Source organism: Microcaecilia unicolor, chromosome 6 (genome assembly GCF_901765095.1).
Source record: "Microcaecilia unicolor chromosome 6, aMicUni1.1, whole genome shotgun sequence".
Classification (NCBI taxonomy): domain Eukaryota; kingdom Metazoa; phylum Chordata; class Amphibia; order Gymnophiona; family Siphonopidae; genus Microcaecilia; species Microcaecilia unicolor.
This window is the reverse complement of record NC_044036.1, coordinates 340,236,389-340,255,325: the sequence shown is the minus strand read 5'-3', so window position 1 is coordinate 340,255,325 and position 18,937 is coordinate 340,236,389. Positions and strand designations below refer to the sequence as shown.

General features: G+C 44.4%; 1 protein-coding gene across 3 annotated transcripts in view; it reads right to left on the bottom strand.

The window, feature by feature from the left end:
• The window catches only part of SLC38A10 (solute carrier family 38 member 10), a 92,910-nt gene that overhangs the window by 65,671 nt on the left and 8,302 nt on the right, over positions 1–18,937 (bottom strand). For 2 of the 3 annotated variants that reach the window (XM_030208570.1, XM_030208572.1), the window contains exons 2-6: positions 18,659–18,776; positions 10,717–10,762; positions 6,653–6,746; positions 5,922–6,065; positions 3,798–3,922 (exon numbers count right to left, since the gene is read on the bottom strand). In XM_030208570.1, coding sequence (XP_030064430.1) covers positions 3,798–3,922; positions 5,922–6,065; positions 6,653–6,746; positions 10,717–10,762; positions 18,659–18,776 — 527 coding nt within the window. Of the gene's footprint in view, positions 1–3,797; positions 3,923–5,126; positions 5,252–5,921; positions 6,066–6,652; positions 6,747–10,716; positions 10,763–18,658; positions 18,777–18,937 lie in introns of all 3 variants that reach the window. The other variant, XM_030208571.1, reaches the window with a different exon arrangement.

Sequence of the window (18,937 nt, the reverse complement as noted above, 5' to 3'; positions counted from 1 at the left end):
AGGATGATGAAATTCTAAGGCATAACTGTTCTGGATAATATCGAGGACCTACTAATCCAACATGATAAGGACCCACCTCCGGTAAAACTGCTGCAATCTGCCGCCTATAGGCAGCCCCAAAGGCTGGGTCCCCATCATATCATTGTGAGGACTGGGCCGCACCTTCTGAGGAGCCTTCACAGCCGCCTCTTCTACTGCCTCGAAAGGAAGGAAAGGACTGAAAAGATTAGCCTCTATTCCAAAAATGAGCCTGAAGCGACCCGGTATCTCTACCAGGGCGATATCTCCAAAATTCCCGAAGTCGACCACGACATGTTGACTGTGGAACCGATCTTGATCTATCTTCTGGAAGTCTAGACCCTTTAGAGTCTCCAAGGCTCTTAACCAACTTCTCCAACTCCTCTCTGAAGTGCAACTTGCCCTTAAACTGTAGCTGACTCAAATGGACCTTGGAAGCTACATCCGCTGCCCAATTCCGGAGCCACAAAAATCTCTGCTCTGCTACTACCAGAGCTAGGTTCTTCACAGAAGCACGGACCAAGTTTTTTTTTTTTTTAAATTACATTTGTACCCCGCGCTTTCCCACTCATGGCAGGCTCAATGCAGCTTACATATTATATACAGGTACTTATTTGTACCTGGGGCAATGGAGGGTTAAGTGACTTGCCCAGAGTCACAAGGAGCTGCCTGTGCCTGAAGTGGGAATCGAACTCAGTTCCTCAGTTCCCCAGGACCAGAGTCCACCACCCTAACCACTAGGCCCATGCCTCTCCCATGGCCACGCCCCCTTTTCAGTGTGCAACAATATAGAATAGCATGCAGGCAAAAACATGCTCAAATCCAAGTAATTGCCAAATAATCCCAATAACTGGTATTAATTGCCTTGATAAGTGATTATTTTGCATATGCATCTCTGGATCATGCCCAAACTTTGGCGTGCAAATTTCAGCAACCATTATAGAATCCAGGGGTTAACAGTAAAGAACTTTCCTGGGTGGTATGGGACTATGCTGGAATGCCCTAAATAGAGGACAGGCTTTGCACTTACCATAAATTCATTTTTGTATCTAACAGGCGGTAAGTGCAAGACTTTACCTCAGCTGAATAAACAGACCCTCTAAGAGTTTCCACCCAAGGAAAGAGGAAAAGAACACATGACTTCATATGATAAACTCTGGCTAACAAGATAAAGAAACTAAAATGAAGTGTCCCATGGATTTACAAGAGAAGTGAATATATAGGGCCCCCAAGAGTTAAAGAGGGATATAGAACAACCAACTGAACAATAAATAATGTATAAGTTAACGCTGTAAAATAACATATTTCAGTCAGAATGGATGTACTTTTGTTCATTGCAACCCCACAAAACCCAGGTTCACACAGTTCCAAGAAATGTAACTACAGACCAAACACAAAAATGCCCGGATGGATCACCAGTGACTCAGTCACAGACACAGGGCGATGTCTGTCCTGAGCAGCCTGAAGGGATCACTCTTACCAGGTCTTCCTTGCTCTGCTAGTACTATTGGTTGGCTTGACTCAGATGCTGAGCTGCTACTGACTCCTTCCCTTCCTGTTGACATCATCCTGGCTCAATGTACAAGTCCTGACTGAGGCATCCCTTGGGGAGCAACTAGGGGATTTGGGAAGCCTGTTAATTTATTTGGAGATCCACCAGAAAGGCAATACCCAATTCCAAATTGAGCACATCTGAAGAGGAGTCCGGCAAACGCTTGGCCCAGTGAAAGCAGGCCCGAACCACATAACCCCCACAAATATCCGCTTGCAAAGCCAAGGCTGACACCTCAAAGGAACGCTTCAGGAGTGCCTCCATTCAACGATCCTAAGGATCCTTGAGAGCCGTCCCTTCTTCCATTGGCGAGGGCTCTTCACAGGTGTGACAAAGGCCAATGTGTGTGGAGAGCACGCGGTGCACCAAACAGGCCGTGCACCGGTGGACCTTCTCAGCCTATGAGGACATGTGGCCCAGTGGTGTCTGGAGAAACGCCTCCTACTGCCTCTATAGTCCCCTGCCCCAGAGGATCGGGCAGCTGCACCTACTGGTGTCAAAATATGCCGCCGTGGCTCTGCAGTATTCTTTTTTTTAAAACCAGACTCCCTTTGCCACTGCCTTTACTTAGGATCTTGTCAAGGAACCCCTCCCAGGCAAGGTGGGGGAGGAGTCGAGGCACAGCCACACTAACCAAGGTGGGCAAGGGAGGTACCTAGAGACTGGAGTGTGCACCCCCTACAAGGTGCAAGGGCCAAAGCCCGAGGCCCAAGAGCTTTAAATTTGCTCTTCTTTCTCTCCAGTTCCTGTAAGTGCCTGGTTTCTTTTTTTTGTTTGTTTTCTTCAATTTATACGCACCAAATCAACTAGGAACTTACAAAACAAAGAATGAAAATAACCTAGCAAAGAAATGGGAGCAAAACCGGCGCACCCAACAAAATTAAAGAACTGGATTGCACAGGTTCACCCACCTCTGCTGGGAGACTGAGAAATACTAAGCTGGTCAGAGTTGCACAGTGTCACTAGTCAGTAGTTCTCAGTCTCCCTCTGCTGGTAGGAGAGCATATTACCCACTCATCGGCAATGGTCTGGAGTAGAGAATAAGGAACACATTTTTTTAAAATTAATGAACTGGTGAAGGATGCAACGCACCTGGAATAAGGGGAACAGCCTATTCTGTACTTAAAAATAAATAAAAGGTCTGAACACAGAAAAAAAAGTGCTAGTGCATCTTTCTTCATACAAAGTGCTGTATCTGAGAATGGGCTCGAAACATATACCTAGTACAACAATAAAGACCAGAGAACAATCTATTTCTAACTCCAAAGTGAAACAATCCATCTCGTAGCTCTACAGAAATACGTGGTAGTAGTAGCAGTAGGACAGCAAAGCTCCTCAAAGGAGGGAGATATGAGAAAGGACAATGTCCACATTTAGGCATGGAAAAAGAAAAGCAAGCTTGAACAGTGGGATTTTAAGCTGGCAAAATCTTTTTACCTCGTTTACTCCCTTAGACCTCAATTAGTACAAAAGTGGTAAATAAGACCTTCTTAGAAGAACATAAGAGTAGCCATACTGGGTCAGACCAATGGTCCATCTAGCCCAGTATCCTGTTTCCAACAGTGGCCAAGCCAGGTCACAAGTACCTGGCACAAACCCAAATCGTGGAATAAGAGTACATAAGTAATGCCACACTGGGAAAAGACCAAGGGTCCATTGAGCCCAGCATCCTGTCCGTGACAGCGGCCAGTCCAGGCCAAGGGCACCTGGCAAGCTTCCCAAATGCACAAACATTCTATACATGTTATTCCTGGAATTGTGGATTTATCCCAAGTCCATTTAGTAGTGGTTTATGGACTTGTCCTTTAGGAAACCGTCTAACCTCTTTTTAAACTCTGCCAAGCTAACCGCCTTCACCACGTTCTCCGGCAACGAATTCCAGAGTTTAATTACGCGTTGGGTGAAGAAAAAGTTTCTCCGATTTGTTTTAAATTTACTACACTGTAGTTTCATCGCATGCCCCCTAGTCCTAGTATTTTTGGAAAGCGTAGTCTTGTGTGCTACCCCATGGCATTTGAATCCCTACCATCCTGCAATAAGAAAAAGCAGCACTGCACCGCAACCTTGTGGCGGGATGGAGCCGGCAATGTGTCCAAGTTCAGAATGAACCGGACTTGGAAAAATTCTCAGGATACCCTGCAATAAAGGTTGGCAGCACTGTGTGTTCTGTGGCACCTCATCCATTACATTTCCATGTGCCTCAGTAACACGAGACAAAAGTACTTACGACTGACAGGTGAAAGACATGCCAAAGATAGGGATGCAGCGAAAAATGCCCTCCCAGCGTGTGTAACTGACCCACTTCAGCCACTGCCCATGGAAGAGGCCATGTTTGAAGGAGGACAGCACAATCTGAATGTAAAGAGAAAGCAGAGAGATTTAAAATGGTAAAAAAAAAAAGGACAAGACACCACAATCCCCACAGAACTCAGCAAGCAATGCTGTGACAGAGAATCATGAAAACAGGACACTCACTGCTTTATCTGCACTGCACACCTCTTTTCTGTATTTGCTGGTTTTCCAGTAATTCAAAGCTGAGTAAAGATGTTATATTTCATTTTAAAATGTTAAGTCCTGAATTTATCAGCAGCCAACAGGTCCAGCACTGATAGATACAAGTAGACATTTTCTAGTTGCTGCAACACGAATGGGCCTCGACTTCAGTCTTTTGTGACTAACAACTGGGATAACAGTTTGGTCACTGGGAAATGGACAAAGACCACCAAATCACTTCACAGTGACCAACAAGTAACTTGTGATCACCAGGGGCATGTCCAGAGCCCAAGGTGGTGGTGGGGGGGGGATATTTTAGCCTGCCTCCCCCAGCCGCCGACCCTCCCCTGCCACTTTCGACTTCCGCCGCTGCCAGGTACCTTTACTGGCGGGGGTCCCCAACCCCCGCCAAGCTTAATCTTCTTCAGCGCCGGTCTCCGGCGCGTTTGCTGATCTGTGCTGTGAGTCCGTGCACGAAGGACGTCAGTCAGGACTCACAGCACAGATCAGCGAACGCGCGCCGGAGACCGGCGCTGAAGAAGACTAAAGCTGGCGGGGGTTGGGGACCCCCGCCAGCAAAGGTACCTGGCGGCAGCGGGGGAGGGTTGTCGTCGGCGATGGCGAGAGGGGAGGTCGAAAGCAGAGGGGGTGGGGGTCGAAAGTAGAGGGAGCCAGGGCTAAATCTGTGGGGGCCCATGCCCCCGTGGCCCCACCTAGCTATGCCCCTGGTGGTTACTACTAATCCCAGCTGAATTTGATCTAGAGTCGCCCAGTCCCACTATTAAAAAAAAAAAAAAAATCATTTTCAGTTATTAGGTTAGCGTCATCCTAGTGGACGACAGGAGGATGATCTGGTAATAAGATGCAGCAAATGAGCAAAGCAGTACCAGGTGCTCTCTGCCCCACAATGGTCCAGAAACACGACATTCTCTATCTCAGCATTGCAACATGACCTGCATATGGCAGAAAATTCCCTCAATGTATTACCTTGTTGGCACTTCCCAAGCAGCTAGGCAGTCTGTGAGATACAGAGGTGCCCCTTCAGCTACAACGTTTTACTTACGGATGGCAGGAGAAGCTGGTGCCAAATATGGCCAGGCTCTTTATTAGCCCTGAGGTGCGCCATAGATGGACGTGATCCAACCAAGTGCCAGTTAAAATGTGTAAATGCACAGAAGAGAAGACTATCTAAAGGCAGGGGGACAAGTGGAAACACCATACACATGGTTACTGGCCCTGACCCTTGAAACAGACACACACTTCAAACCTTAAACAGAACATGCAGCATAAATCAAGTAACAAAATATTGAACATAATGAGAACAAACATCTGGTAAACAACTGGCCTTGCTCATCTGGGAACTACTTAAGCAATAGTTGCTAGAAAGGCCATGGTACTGGCAGCCTGTGGCCACTTGCACAAGTTCAGTCTAGCTCTGCCATACGGCTCAATCGTTTTAGTCACAAAATGCTCAAACAGAAGATCAGCTTTATATTGACCCGTCAAAATGTAGAAAAACAAGGGATTGGATTTAAAGTTGCTTATGCAACCATGAAGGCCCCACTTTCACTTCTGCCCCACACAAATCCATGCCTCCACTTTGCCTGAATGACTTATTCTAAGCTTCGCATTATGGGGCAGAGCTGATCCTCTTGCACCGGCTGCACATTTTTGTGACGCGTTGTTCCGTGTCACGAGGAAGAGGCTCTACTGGTGCAAGAACAGACCAAATTTAAAAGGAACAGGAGAGCTACTGCACTCAGCTTGCTCGTAACAGCAGCAACTGCTGTTTCTCAAATATAACTTAGAAAGCTTGTCAGATTAATCCCTTCCCCAAGTCCCGCTTATTTCTGCTCACCACAAACATGAACACAGTGTAAAAGATCAGGGCCATGGCGCTGAAGGACTGGATGGAGGCCATCATGTTCCTCTGGAGGCTTAATGGAAGCACAATACACAGAGAGACGACAAAAAGCAGGACAATGCGGAACGTCCCCGTTACCTGCAAATAAGATCAGGGAGAGTAATCCTTTAAGAGCTGCAGGAGATCCTTGCCTTTAAATGGACAGCAAAGAACAGGAAAAATAAGAAGACACAGTCCCCAGGGGATAATTTACAGCCTAGGCTTGAGCAGAGGGAGACCGTGACTCACTCAGAGACACAGCTCTGAACCACTATACAGAGTCGGCACAGGAATGAAGGACTATAGCTGCTCAGGACAGGTGTCAACTTTTGGCCCAACATGTTGAAGTTCGGTTTAAAAGGCACAGTCTTTAGCCACTCTGGTTACACCCTACAAAGATTAGTTCTACATAATTCATCTACTGCCCTTCTCCTTCAGCATTCTGAAGTAAATTATCAAACGTGATAAGCGAAAAAATTTGGACTTTTTTTTTTTCCATTTCCTTGTCCCATCACCTAGGGTTCAGTCACCATCTCTCTTAGTAAGAAAATATATGGGAACTGCATCCCTGGAAAACGAATCCCTCGCTTCCAACCACCCCCTTCTATCACGGATTCACAAACAAGATTCAGGCCTTGCCTTCTGGGACCCTCTTTAGGCTGCTTCTTATACATGTGTTTTCTTACCTGCAGTCCGAGCAAGCGGGCAAAGAAGTTGGACCCTAAGTCACCAATCACAACATAAAAGGCAATGCACGTTCCAAGCATCAAGCCAATCATACTGCAAATGGAAAAGCAATTCAGGGGTGAGAAGAGTCATGTGCCAGTACTCGGGGACATTCACAGCCAATAACGTCTAACTGCATGCTGTTACTGGAATCAACACTGGATTGTAGCGAGCGGAGAGATGTGAATGTTCTGTTATATACCGACCTCTCTCCAGCAAATCTGATCTATCAGCACAACTCTGTCTCCTAAAGACAAACACAACTGCCTGGAATTCAAAGCAGCATGAATGACCTCAAATGCAATAAAATATCCTGAATGCTTTACAAGAAACATCAAATATACAAGTTTATAGATGAACCCAAGCATGTGGACAGGGTTACTGATTGATTAGAACACCATTTTCCTGTTTGTCTTTCCTCTCTTTGCAAGCACTTACTTGTCAGTATTTCCCAGTCACAGACCTCCCTCTTTAAGGGGAAATTCACGCTTATTGGTCAAAAGCTGTTCTTTTCAGGTTCTCTAAAAATTCTCCCCCACCCCCCACCTTCCACTGCACTTTACCCATTTGATCTTCCAAAACTCTATCTATAGTTATATTACAAGTCATAGAACTGTACCAACACAGCGCCTAAATTCAGCGCTGCTACTGGACCAATACTTTTGTTCTCGTCCCAACTTTGGTCAACCTCATGAGCCAGGAATAGAGCTGCACTCTCCAATCTGGCAGCAGACAGTATCAACAACTAGCTACTAAAACAAGTCCAGTAATAACATACTTGAACAGAATTTGAAAGAGAAATTAGGTCTTACCTGAAATTTTCTTTCCATTAATCCCTCCCACTATTCCAGAACCTGTGGAATAATTGTGTCCTTCAACCAGCAGGCGGAGGTAGAAAACTGAAAACTGAGCTGAGACATCTCCCTTGGCATCCAATCCAGCTTCTCGGTACTTATGTAGACAAGCAATAAGGAGAAATTCAGAATAAACACAACACAATTGTCAGGTAAGACCATAATTTCTCCTACCACTACGTAACTTTCCACTATTCCAGAACCTGTAGGATGTTCAAAAATCAATCCCTAGAGTGGGTGAGATCCTGGCACCACCACACTGAGGACCAAAGCACACCACAATGTCCACCCTGTAAGTGCTTGGCAAAGGTATGCAGCGTTGACCACGTCACCATCTTGTAACTATCCAGCGGAAATAGTAAGGTAGGATGTCGTTGTACACCTCGTAGAATGAGCCCGCAAGGCCTGAGCAGCCTGCTTCCCCGCAAGCAAATAAGCTGACATGATAAACTTCAGCCATCTAGCAATTGTGGGCTTGGAAACTATGAGGCCGATCCTCTGTTTACCAAAAAAGCACAAACAGTCTGATTTGCGAAAGTCATTCGTGACGTCCAGATATCTAATGAGGATTCTATGCACATCGAGAAGTTTCAAAGAAAATACTAAGCCTCTTTGCCCTCTCTGTGAAAGAACAGAAGTGCCACAGATTGGTTGAGATGAAATGCTGCGGGATTCCTGGTTTGCACACACTGCAATGCCTTGATGCAGGCCGACGGGTCCCACAGCGGGAACACCGCTTAACTGCCTCCGCGGGAGCTGCCGTTCACTCCGACTGTCACCAACATAGCACAACGTGTCCCAAGCGGTGAGTCAGGATCCTTCCCCTACATCAAGTAGAACTTGTACCCCTCCAAGCGGTTCTGCGTCAAACTTAAGTCGGACTTACCACTGCTGGCTGCCCCCCCCCCCCCACCCTGATGAGAAAGGCTCAGGACACTGTCCAACACTCTCCAAAAAACCTCTTCTTCTCCTTTCTTTCTTTTTTTTTTTTTAAGGTTGTTGTGCTAGAAAATGAGAGCTCCACAGGAAACAGGGAAAAGGGAAGAAGTAAATTCACGGGGCACCACAGACAGGGATCTGAGGACCTCCAGATATGACTCTGCAACTCAAGCCACCTGCAAAGCTCAACTGGGGACCAGCTGACCAACTGGACCAAGAGCAAGTCACTCAGAGCCAGAGGCTGAAAAGTGTGTCCATCCACCTGCTGGAGATAGAAAATACTGAGGAGCTGATCAGGATGCCAAGAGAGACATGTTTCAGCTCAGTTTTCAGTTGTTTTTGTCCACCTGCTGGTTGATGGACAACTATCCCACAGTTTCTTGAATAACAGGAAGCTACAAATGGAAGGAGAAATTCGGTCTTACCTAATAATTTTCTTTTAATTAGTCTTTCCCATTATTCCAGAGGCCTGCCCGAGGTTTCCAAGATGTTTAGCCAGTGTGAAGTAATGGGTCAAATAATGACGGTCACCTTGAATTTATTTTATTTTATTTTTGTTACATTTGTACCCCGCGCTTTCCCACTCATGGCAGGCTCAATGTGGCTTACATGGGGCAATGGAGGGTTAAGTGACTTGCCCAGAGTCACAAGGAGCTGCCTGCGCAGCCTTCTACATGGAATGTTGCTAGTGGAATAGCAACATTCCATGTAGAATCTCCAATAGTAGCAACATTCCATGTAGAATCTCCAATAGTATCTATTTTATTTTAGTTACATTTGTACCCTGCGCTTTCCCACTCATGGCAGGCTCAATGCGGCTTACATGGGGCAATGGAGGGTTAAGTGACTTGCCCAGAGTCACAAGGAGCAACCTGTGCCTGAAGTGGGAATTGAACTCAGTTCCTCAGTTCCCCAGGACCAAAGTCCACCACCCTAACCACTAGGCCACTCCTCCACTGTTGCTACTATTTCAGATTCTGCTATTCCACTAGCAACATTCCATGTAGAAGTCGGCCCTTGCAGATCACCAATGTGGCCGCGCAGGCTTCTGCTTCTGTGAGTCTGACGTCCTGCATGTACGTGCAGGACGTCAGACTCACAGAAACAGAAGCCTGCGCAGCCTTCTACATGGAATGTTGCTAGTGGAATAGCAACATTCCATATAGAATCTCCAATAGTAGCAACATTCCATGTAGAATCTCCAATAGTATCTATTTTATTTTTGTTACATTTGTACCCTGCGCTTTCCCACTCATGGCAGGCTCAATGCGTCTTACATGGGGCAATGGAGGGTTAAGTGACTTGCCCAGAGTCACAAGGAGCTGCCTGTGCCTGAAGTGGGAATGGAACTCAGTTCCTCAGGACCAAAGTCCACCACCCTAACCACTAGGCCACTCCTCCACTGTTGCTACTATTTGAGATTCTACATGGAATGTTGCTATTCCACTAGCAACATTCCATGTAGAAGTCGGCCCTTGCAGATCACCAATGTGGCCGCGCAGGCTTCTGCTTCTGTGAGTCTGACGTCCTGCATGTACGTGCAGGACGTCAGACTCACAGAAACAGAAGCCTGCGCAGCCTTCTACATGGAATGTTGCTAGTGGAATAGCAACATTCCATATAGAATCTCCAATAGTAGCAACATTCCATGTAGAATCTCCAATAGTATCTATTTTATTTTTGTTACATTTGTACCCTGCGCTTTCCCACTCATGGCAGGCTCAATGCGTCTTACATGGGGCAATGGAGGGTTAAGTGACTTGCCCAGAGTCACAAGGAGCTGCCTGTGCCTGAAGTGGGAATCGAACTCAGTTCCCCAGGACCAAAGTCCACCACCCTAACCACTAGGCCACTCCTCCACTCCATGGTGTTTCCTGCATACCTCTTGTTTTCTACAAGTTATCCAGAGATGAAAGAGGTTTGCTCATCTGGTTAGTGTTCGGTTAACAAGTTGTATAAGTTTGTTGTGCTTATTCTGAGTTTCTCTTTACTGCTTTGTCTACATAAATACTGAGAAGCTGGACTAGATGCCAAGAGAGATATGTCTAAGCTCAGTTTTCAGTTCTCTGTCTCCACCTGCTCGTTGATATATAATGGAAGGGCACATTTATCTGTCAAAGGAACAGCAAAAACAGATAACTTTGGGCCAGTCACCAATTTATTCTCTCAGACGAAAAGCATTAAGTATCAAACAGCATGAAAGAAAAAAGTTTAAAAAAACAACGGTTTACCTGGTTTCCACCAACATTTTCCCTGCTTTTCCATAGGCAAGAAACGCTAATACGAAAAGGAAAAAACAAAAACAAAACATACAAGTGTTGGCTAAGATGATACTCATGGATGTAACCCAGAAAGAAACAATCATTGAAACAGATACTTGGAAGCACTGCACAGACTCCAGAGACTGACCCGCATCAATCAAAGCAAATGAAAGGACGGATACAGAAGCAGGTCGGCCTCCTAAAGGCCTGATTTTATTTTCTATTTTTATAAAGTCAGAATGACTAGCATTTGGGTACAGCAATCATTAAGCAAAATTCTTGCCTGGAATGAAAGATCTGGAGCCGGCCCTCATCTCCCAGCCCACAGCAGTTGCTATTGTGTCCCTGTGTTATTTGCCTGTAGGCGAACAACTGAGTACAGCAGGCAGTGAGGTGCTTCTTCTGCCAGACCATTATCTAACTTCACACCAGAGAGAAAGAAAATTTCTACACAGAGCAGGAGGAGACTATTTTCCAGGACACGCATGTAAACTTATTCATGATCTACATATGTATGAATCCCCCAAAAACCTTGACTCGGAGTCTTCATGTCCTCTGGACCTGGTCTGAAAACCTGATGCGACAGCAACCTTAGGAGTCCCTTTACTAAGGTGCGTTAATGGATTTAGTGTGCACTAAAGGATACGATGCCCATTATATTCCTATGGGTGTCTTATTTAGTGCGCGCTAATCGTTAGCATGTGCTAAATCTGATAGTGCACCATAGTAAAAGGACCCCTTTTCCTCTGGAAAAATAAGGTAACATTGAAAAAGTACATTTTTTATGTTCCATACCAACAATGGGAAATATTTTTTTTTAGTTTCACGTATTATCTTTTCAGTATATGTTTTTTTTATATTTATTAGGATTTAATAAACATAGAAACATGATGACAGATAAGGGCCAAATGGCCCATCCATTCTGCCCCTCCTCAGTAACCACTAACTCCTCCTTTCCCTAAAGCAGTGGTTCCCAAACCTGGTCCTGGAGGCACCCCAGCCAGTCAGGTTTTCAGGATATCCACAATAAATATCCATGAGAGAAATTTGCATGCAATGGAGGCAGTGCATGTAGATCTCTCATGAATATTCATTGCTCCAAATTTCAGGGGGTAAATCTGCAATACTTAGCCCAATTACATTTAAATATCCATATCTTAGGGACTAATATTTCTTTTTATCTATTATATCAATAATAAACCTCATATATATATGAAATTTATTATTGATATAATAGATAAAAAGAAATATTAGTCCCTAAAATATGGATATATGAATATTCATTGTGGATATCCTGAAAACCTGACTGGCTGGGGTGCCTCCGGGATCAGGTTTGGGAATCACTGCCCTAAGGGATCCCACAAGCCTGTCCCACGCTTTCTTTCTTAAATTCTGACACAGTCCTCGTCTCCACAACTCCACCGGGAATGGCAAAGCAAAGCAGGGAACAATAAAAACATATACTTAAAGGCCAAAAGGAACTACATGAAATCAAAGCAGGAGAACAGACAAACAGGCAGAAAAGCAAAGGCCCAGCACCAAAAAAACAGAAGGAACAGGCAGAAGCACGGGCTGGACTAAAAAGATAAGTAGATCTAAATCAGACACAAGGTTTTAAAGAGAAAGACTAAAGGGCATTCCAAAATGTGAGGGCTAAAAAGGTGGTGGTCATGGCAGCCATTTTGAGATTGGAGCTGGCATGGGAAGAAGCGACTGGGCCACTAGACCACCATGGCTTCTAAAGTAGGCCTGGGGGGTGCTATCAGTGGGGGGAGGGTGTGTGTGTGTGGGGTGGGGGGGGGGGGTTGTGGCCACTTTTGGTCTGACGGGCCAACAGTTTCTGCCAAAACTGCATGTGATGAATTTTGGACCCAGATTCGGTTTTAGCCAAAACTGAAAACCCCAGTTGCAGCCGCCCTCTAATAAAGATGGAAGTGGCTTATGTTACTATCAAAAGCATGAACACTAGACAAAGATAGGAGATGGAGAAATTTTATGGAATTTTATGGTCTTTATTACTACCAGCAGATACAGTATAGTGCCGATGACCCAACACAGCCGTGTTTCAGCATAAAGATTGCCTGCGTCAGGGGTCTGATCATATGGACAGCTGGTGAGAAAGGACAGTGTTCAGATATAGACAATTGATCAACTGAATGCCTTTCAATGTCAAAAATAGTGAAAGGACACACTCTAGAATGGAGCTATATAGTACTGCTGAGGAGGGGGAGGAGTGGCCTAGTGGTTAGGGTGGTGGACTTTGGTCCTGGGGAACTGAGTTCAATTCCCAGCACAGGCAGCTCCTTATGACTCTGGGCAAGTCACTTAGCCCTCCATTGCCCACCGCATTGAGCCTGCCATGAGTGGGAAAGCGCGGGGTACAAATGTAACAAAAAAAAAACAAACAAACAAACAAAAAAAAATACTACACCGTTATTGCGATACTGCATGGTTCCATGCTAGAGTGTATTCTTTCATTGTTTTCGGCATTGAACATAAGAACATAAAGTTTTCTTGTAACTTTGTTAGCCACATTGAGCCCACATAAGCTGGGAAAATGTGGGTTACAAGTGGACCAAATAAATAAATAAATAAAACATACGTAAGAGTAGCCTTACTGGATCAGACCGATGGTCCATCTAGTCCAGTATCCTGTTTCCAACAGTGGCCAAGCTAGGTCACAAGCACCTGGCAGGAACCTAAATCCTAGCAACATTCCATGCTACAAATCCCAGGGCAAGCAGTTGCTTCCCCATTTCTGTCTCAATAGCAGACTTTGGACTTTTCCTCCAGGAATTTGTCCAAACCTTTTTTTAAACCCAGATATGCTAACCACTGTTACAACATCCTCTGGCAAAGAATTCCAGAGCTTAACTATTTGTTGAGTGAAAAAATATTTCCTCTTATTTGTTTTAAAAGTATTTCCATGTAACTTTCTTGAGTGTCCCCTAGTCTTTGTACTTTTTGAATGAGTAAAAAATTGATTTACTTCTACTCGTTTTACACCACTCAGGATTTTGTAGACCTCAATCATATCTCCCTTCATCTGTCTCTTTTCTGTTATTTAGAATTTGAGTTCAGACGCTTTGAAATTCCCAGTTTTATATTTAGAATGACTTATCTAATGTCATACCTATGAATTTTTATTTTGTGAATTTCTACAGTGTACCATATCCTTTTTGTTTTTTTCCTTGTCATAAAATCTTTACATTTTGACAAGTACAGACCCCCATTAAATATATGTCAGTTATTTTAAATATTATGTTTTATATCTACGTATTTTTATTTCCACATTCTTCTTTATGGGGATGGGACGACTTTCCTATGAAGAGAGGCTGAGAAGGCTAGGGCTTTTCAGCTTGGAGAAGAGACGGCTGAGGGGAGATATGATAGAAGTGTATAAAATAATGAGTGGAATGGATCGGGTGGATGTGAAGCGACTGTTCACGCTATCCAAAAATAATAGGACTAGAGGGCATGAGTTGAAGCTACAGTGTGGTAAATTTAAAACGAATCGGAGAAAATTTTTCTTCACCCAACGTGTAATTAGACTCTGGAATTCGTTGCCGGAGAACGTGGTACGGGCGGTTAGCTTGACGGAGTTTAAAAAGGGGTTAGATAGATTCCTAAAGGACAAGTCCATAGACCGCTATTAAATGGACTTGGAAAAATTCCGCATTTTTAGGTATAACTTGTCTGGAATGTTTTTACGTTTGGGGAGCGTGCCAGGTGCCCTTGACCTGGATTGGCCACTGTCGGTGACAGGATGCTGGGCTAGATGGACCTTTGGTCTTTCCCAGTATGGCACTACTTATGTACTTATGTACTTATGTACAATGGGGGGGGGGGGGGGGGGGTTCATGCATTATCCTTTTTTTTCCTTTATTCTTCTTTTATCTGATGATGCCCCTATAAAACAATGAACTAAGGGTGGGAATTAAGGTGCATTATGGCCACGCAGGTTACTTGCCCCTTAAAGTGCACTAAATAGCAATAATGTGCATTACGGTAATAATGAGCTATACAGCATGCAAATGCATTTTGCATACCTCATTACTAGGTAAACAACCCACAGACTGTGGAGAACTCAGCAAGCTGTTACTGATGGAAAAATAATGCCAGCTAAAAGTACGCAATTATTTTTTCTTGGCTGGGTTTGTGGCATGATGCTCTTGGGAAACATCAAAGTGGGACTGGGCAATAAGCCATAACCTCCCCGAAGCTCTCTTACGAACATATCCCCCTCCCCACCAACAGGGTCCATACCAGGCCTACCTGTAGAAAATCCCCAGTTGACTTCGGCCAACACCAGTGACCCCTAGTGGTAGTCTTGTGGTACTACTGCTAGGGGTTCACCAGCGCTAGCTGGGGCAGAAGCAACTAAGACTTGCTCCAGCCAGGGAATTTCAGCAAATAAGAGGGTAGTTTCAGGGGTGGGGAACGTGTTTTGAGTAGAAAGGAGAGATTATAGCTTATTGCCTGATCCAATTAAGATGTAGCCTGGGACTTGTTTGTATTGCAGGATGTTATTTTCTGGTTCTTGAACTGTACTATGTTCTTTGAAAATGTGTTAATAAATATTTAAAAGAAAAAAAAAAGATGCAGTATGGGGGCACCGAGCCATGGGTTTGGGGCCCGATGCTACCAGGCAATACAAACAGCGCAGCTTGCGAGGTCAGTAGTAAACTGGATTATCCAAATATTGCAGGACTGACTAAGAGGAGGTACTGAGGTACCACAAATTAATGACTCCTATGGTAAACTAAGAGGTGTACTAAATTATTATTTTTTTTTATTTGTAGCATTTATTCCCCGCTTTTTTCTGCTCGATAGCAGGTTCAATGCGGCTTACAAAGTATGGTACAGTGTATCACAAAGATAATACAAAGTAAGGTACATGTATCACAGAGATAGCACAGTTATATAGAGTGGGACAATAGTAAAAGATGTGGGGTAAGGATTGGAGTGTGGGTAGTGCTGGTGGTGTGGATTAGGTTCGAGATTTAAGTTGGGTCATTTGGGTAGGCTTGTTTGAAGAGGTAAGTCTTCAGCAGCTTTCGGAAGGGTAGGTGTTCATTGGTTTTTCGGATATGTCTAGGTAAAGCGTTCCAGAGTTGACTGCCTATAACAGAGAAGTTGGATGCATAGTAGGTTTTGTATTTGAGGCCTTTGCAGTTGGGAAGATGAAGGTTGAGATATGTTCGAGAAGATTTGGACCAGTTCCTGGCTGGAAGATCGATCAAGTTGTACATGTAGCTTGGGGCTTCGCCATTAAGGATCTTGTGGATCACTGTGTGGGCTTTGAAGTTTATTCGTTCCTTGATAGGGAGCCAGTGAAGTTTTTCTCGAAGTGGTGTTGCGCTTTTGAATCGTGATTTGGCAAAAATAAGTCTGGCTGCTGTGTTTTGGGCGGTTTGGAGTTTTTTTCATGATTTGGGCTTTGCAACCAATGAAGATGCCTGACTTCTTAGCATACCTTAATAACTACCCTGCTAAGTTACAATACCTGATGTGAAAGATGCTAACACACCTAACAATGTATCACTCTTGTATCAATTTTCACTTTTTCCTTCCCCCTTTTTTGCTAACCTCACTTTTAGCAATAAAGCACTTCTGTTAAGCTACACAAGCGAGAACAGTTTCCTGAAAAATAGCAACGGTGTTAAGATTGTTTGTTGTAATAGCAATATACACCTTTCCTATTTGGGGCAAATGATTAGTTCATATTAACAGGAAGTGATGCAGGTGAAGAAGTAAAGTAGTGGTCTCCAACCTTTTTCAGGTAAAGGGTCACAAAGTGGATATGAGAAAGCTTTGGGGGGCCACCAAAAGATTTTAGGCTTACAAATATAATTTTAAATACTAATTTTGATTCTACAAGGATATATATATTTTTTAATCATTTTATTTTGGTTAACAACAACCTTAAATGAGACTCTGTTTGTGTTACTTTAATCCTTCCCATCCCACACGAGCCCAAAGGAAAGAACCTGAAACTGTTAAATAAGAATAAAATACAGACTTAATATTTCACAGACCAAAAGAGAAAGAAGTGTTTGCTCAATTGTCTTCAAAGTGAATTATGTAGGTAAAACATTGCCTGAAAGTTGGCCAACACAAAATGAAAACTTGTAGTCGAGTTGATAGGCGGTAAATTTATGTTTGCTGAGGATGGCATTTTCAAATCTTTCAAATCAAGGCTGAGCTGGAGCAGAGGTGTACACTTAAGAGGTTTTGCCGCTACTGCAGGTTGAGAAAAGGCCCCAACAGAGGTAACACAGTGAGCAATAATGCGAGCTTCCCTCAAACTCATAGGCAACAACTTTTCAATAGAATTGGGGGGGGGGGGGGGGGGGCAACACACCCAGTATCCCACCACAGAACAGGACACAGCAGTAATGCAAGCTTCCTTCACATACACAGTACAGGAAGCAGAAATAATGCAAGCTTCCCTCACACACACACACAGTATAGGAGGCAGAAGCAACACAAGCTTACCTCCCACTAAAACACGGTCTGTGCCAGAGCAGGTGGTGGGAGGCGGGACTGGTGGTTGGGAGGCAGGGATAGTGCTGGGCAGACTTATACGGTCTCTGTCTGAGCCGGTGATGGGAGGCGGGACTGGTGGTTGGGAGGCAGGGATAGTGCTGGGCAGACTTATACGGTCTGTGTCTGAGCCGCTGATGGGAGGTGGGACTGGTGGTTGGGAGGCAGGGATAGTGCTGGGCAGACTTATACGGTCTGTGCCAGAGCCGGTGTTGGGAGGTGGGGCTGGTGGTTGGGAGGCAGGGATAGTGCTGGGCAGACTTATACGGTCTGTGTCTGAGCCGGTGATGGGAGGCGGGACTGGTGGTTGGGAGGCAGGGATAGTGCTGGGCAGACTTATACGGTCTGTGTCTGAGCCGGTGATGGGAGGCGGGACTGGTGGTTGGGAGGCGGGGATAGTGCTGGGCAGACTTATACGGTCTGTGCCCTGAAAAGGACAGGTACAAATCAAGGTAGGGTATACACAAAAAGTAGTACATATGAGTTTATCTTGTTGGGCAGACTGGATGGACCGTGCAGGTCTTTTTCTGCCGTCATCTACTATGTTACTATGTAACACACACAGTTCCCACCACCTAACAGGTGTGCTACAAACAAAAGAACTGCACTCTTTCTATAAAGCTCTGCCTTGTGCACATAACTGTCCTGTCAGAAATATTTTTATTTATTGGGATTTATTAACGCCTTTATGAAGAGGAGTTTCACCCAAGGTGGTGTACAGCAGGCAATGTTTAACATAAAGCTTACAATTTTGTTAACAGCCTAACAATAGTAAAAATAACTAAATATAAACATAAATGCGATAACTAAGGTGAACTAGAGAACAAAAAATTAAAAGCTGATAGGACTGCCATGAAATAGTATCAAAAATATACACATTTAATCAGAGAACATCCATCTGCTCTCACTTCACGTCTCGCACTCGAATCTGCTGAAATTTCCAGGCAAACATCACTCACTTGTTCCTCTTGTTGTACAATGAAAAAGATAATCTGGCAGATCATCACATACTTGCTACTTATCTGCATCTATGAGCAGGAACTGCAGCATTTCAGGTAACAGCTTTAACAATAGTGAGGACAGTTGTGCTACCCTCACACTCGGGGATATATTAACAATTACACACAGTTCATGCTCAGAGGTTAGATCCTAACCGGGAATCACTAATGAGGGATGGGGAACTCTGCTGTTAACAACGCAAGTCGTAAAAAAGTGCTTTAAGGAAAACTCAGTCAGCACAAGCAGAAAGTGGATAAGAGAACACACCTGCCTGCCACGGGTTCCAGTATATTTCACTCTACAAAGGAGTTGTAATTTCACTGGAAGGTCAAAAAACAAAACAAACAAACAAAAAAAGGTATCTCACCAAGGCCTGCATAAGTCCTCCGTTTGCTAAGGTTGGCTGATTTTACTAGGAACATGCAGGACTGATGTGTCATCCAGGAGCAGAAAATAAGCAGGAGGATTCCCAGGACAATACCACACTAGGGAAGAACAAAAATCAGAACATAAAAGATGTGAATTTTACATTTAAATTACTCACCTTTTCCAAATCTAAGGCTCAAGGTAGGTTACTACTGGGCTTACTAGATAGATTGACCTACTGGGCCCAGCATCCAGTCCCCACCACTGGTTGCAAAATTCC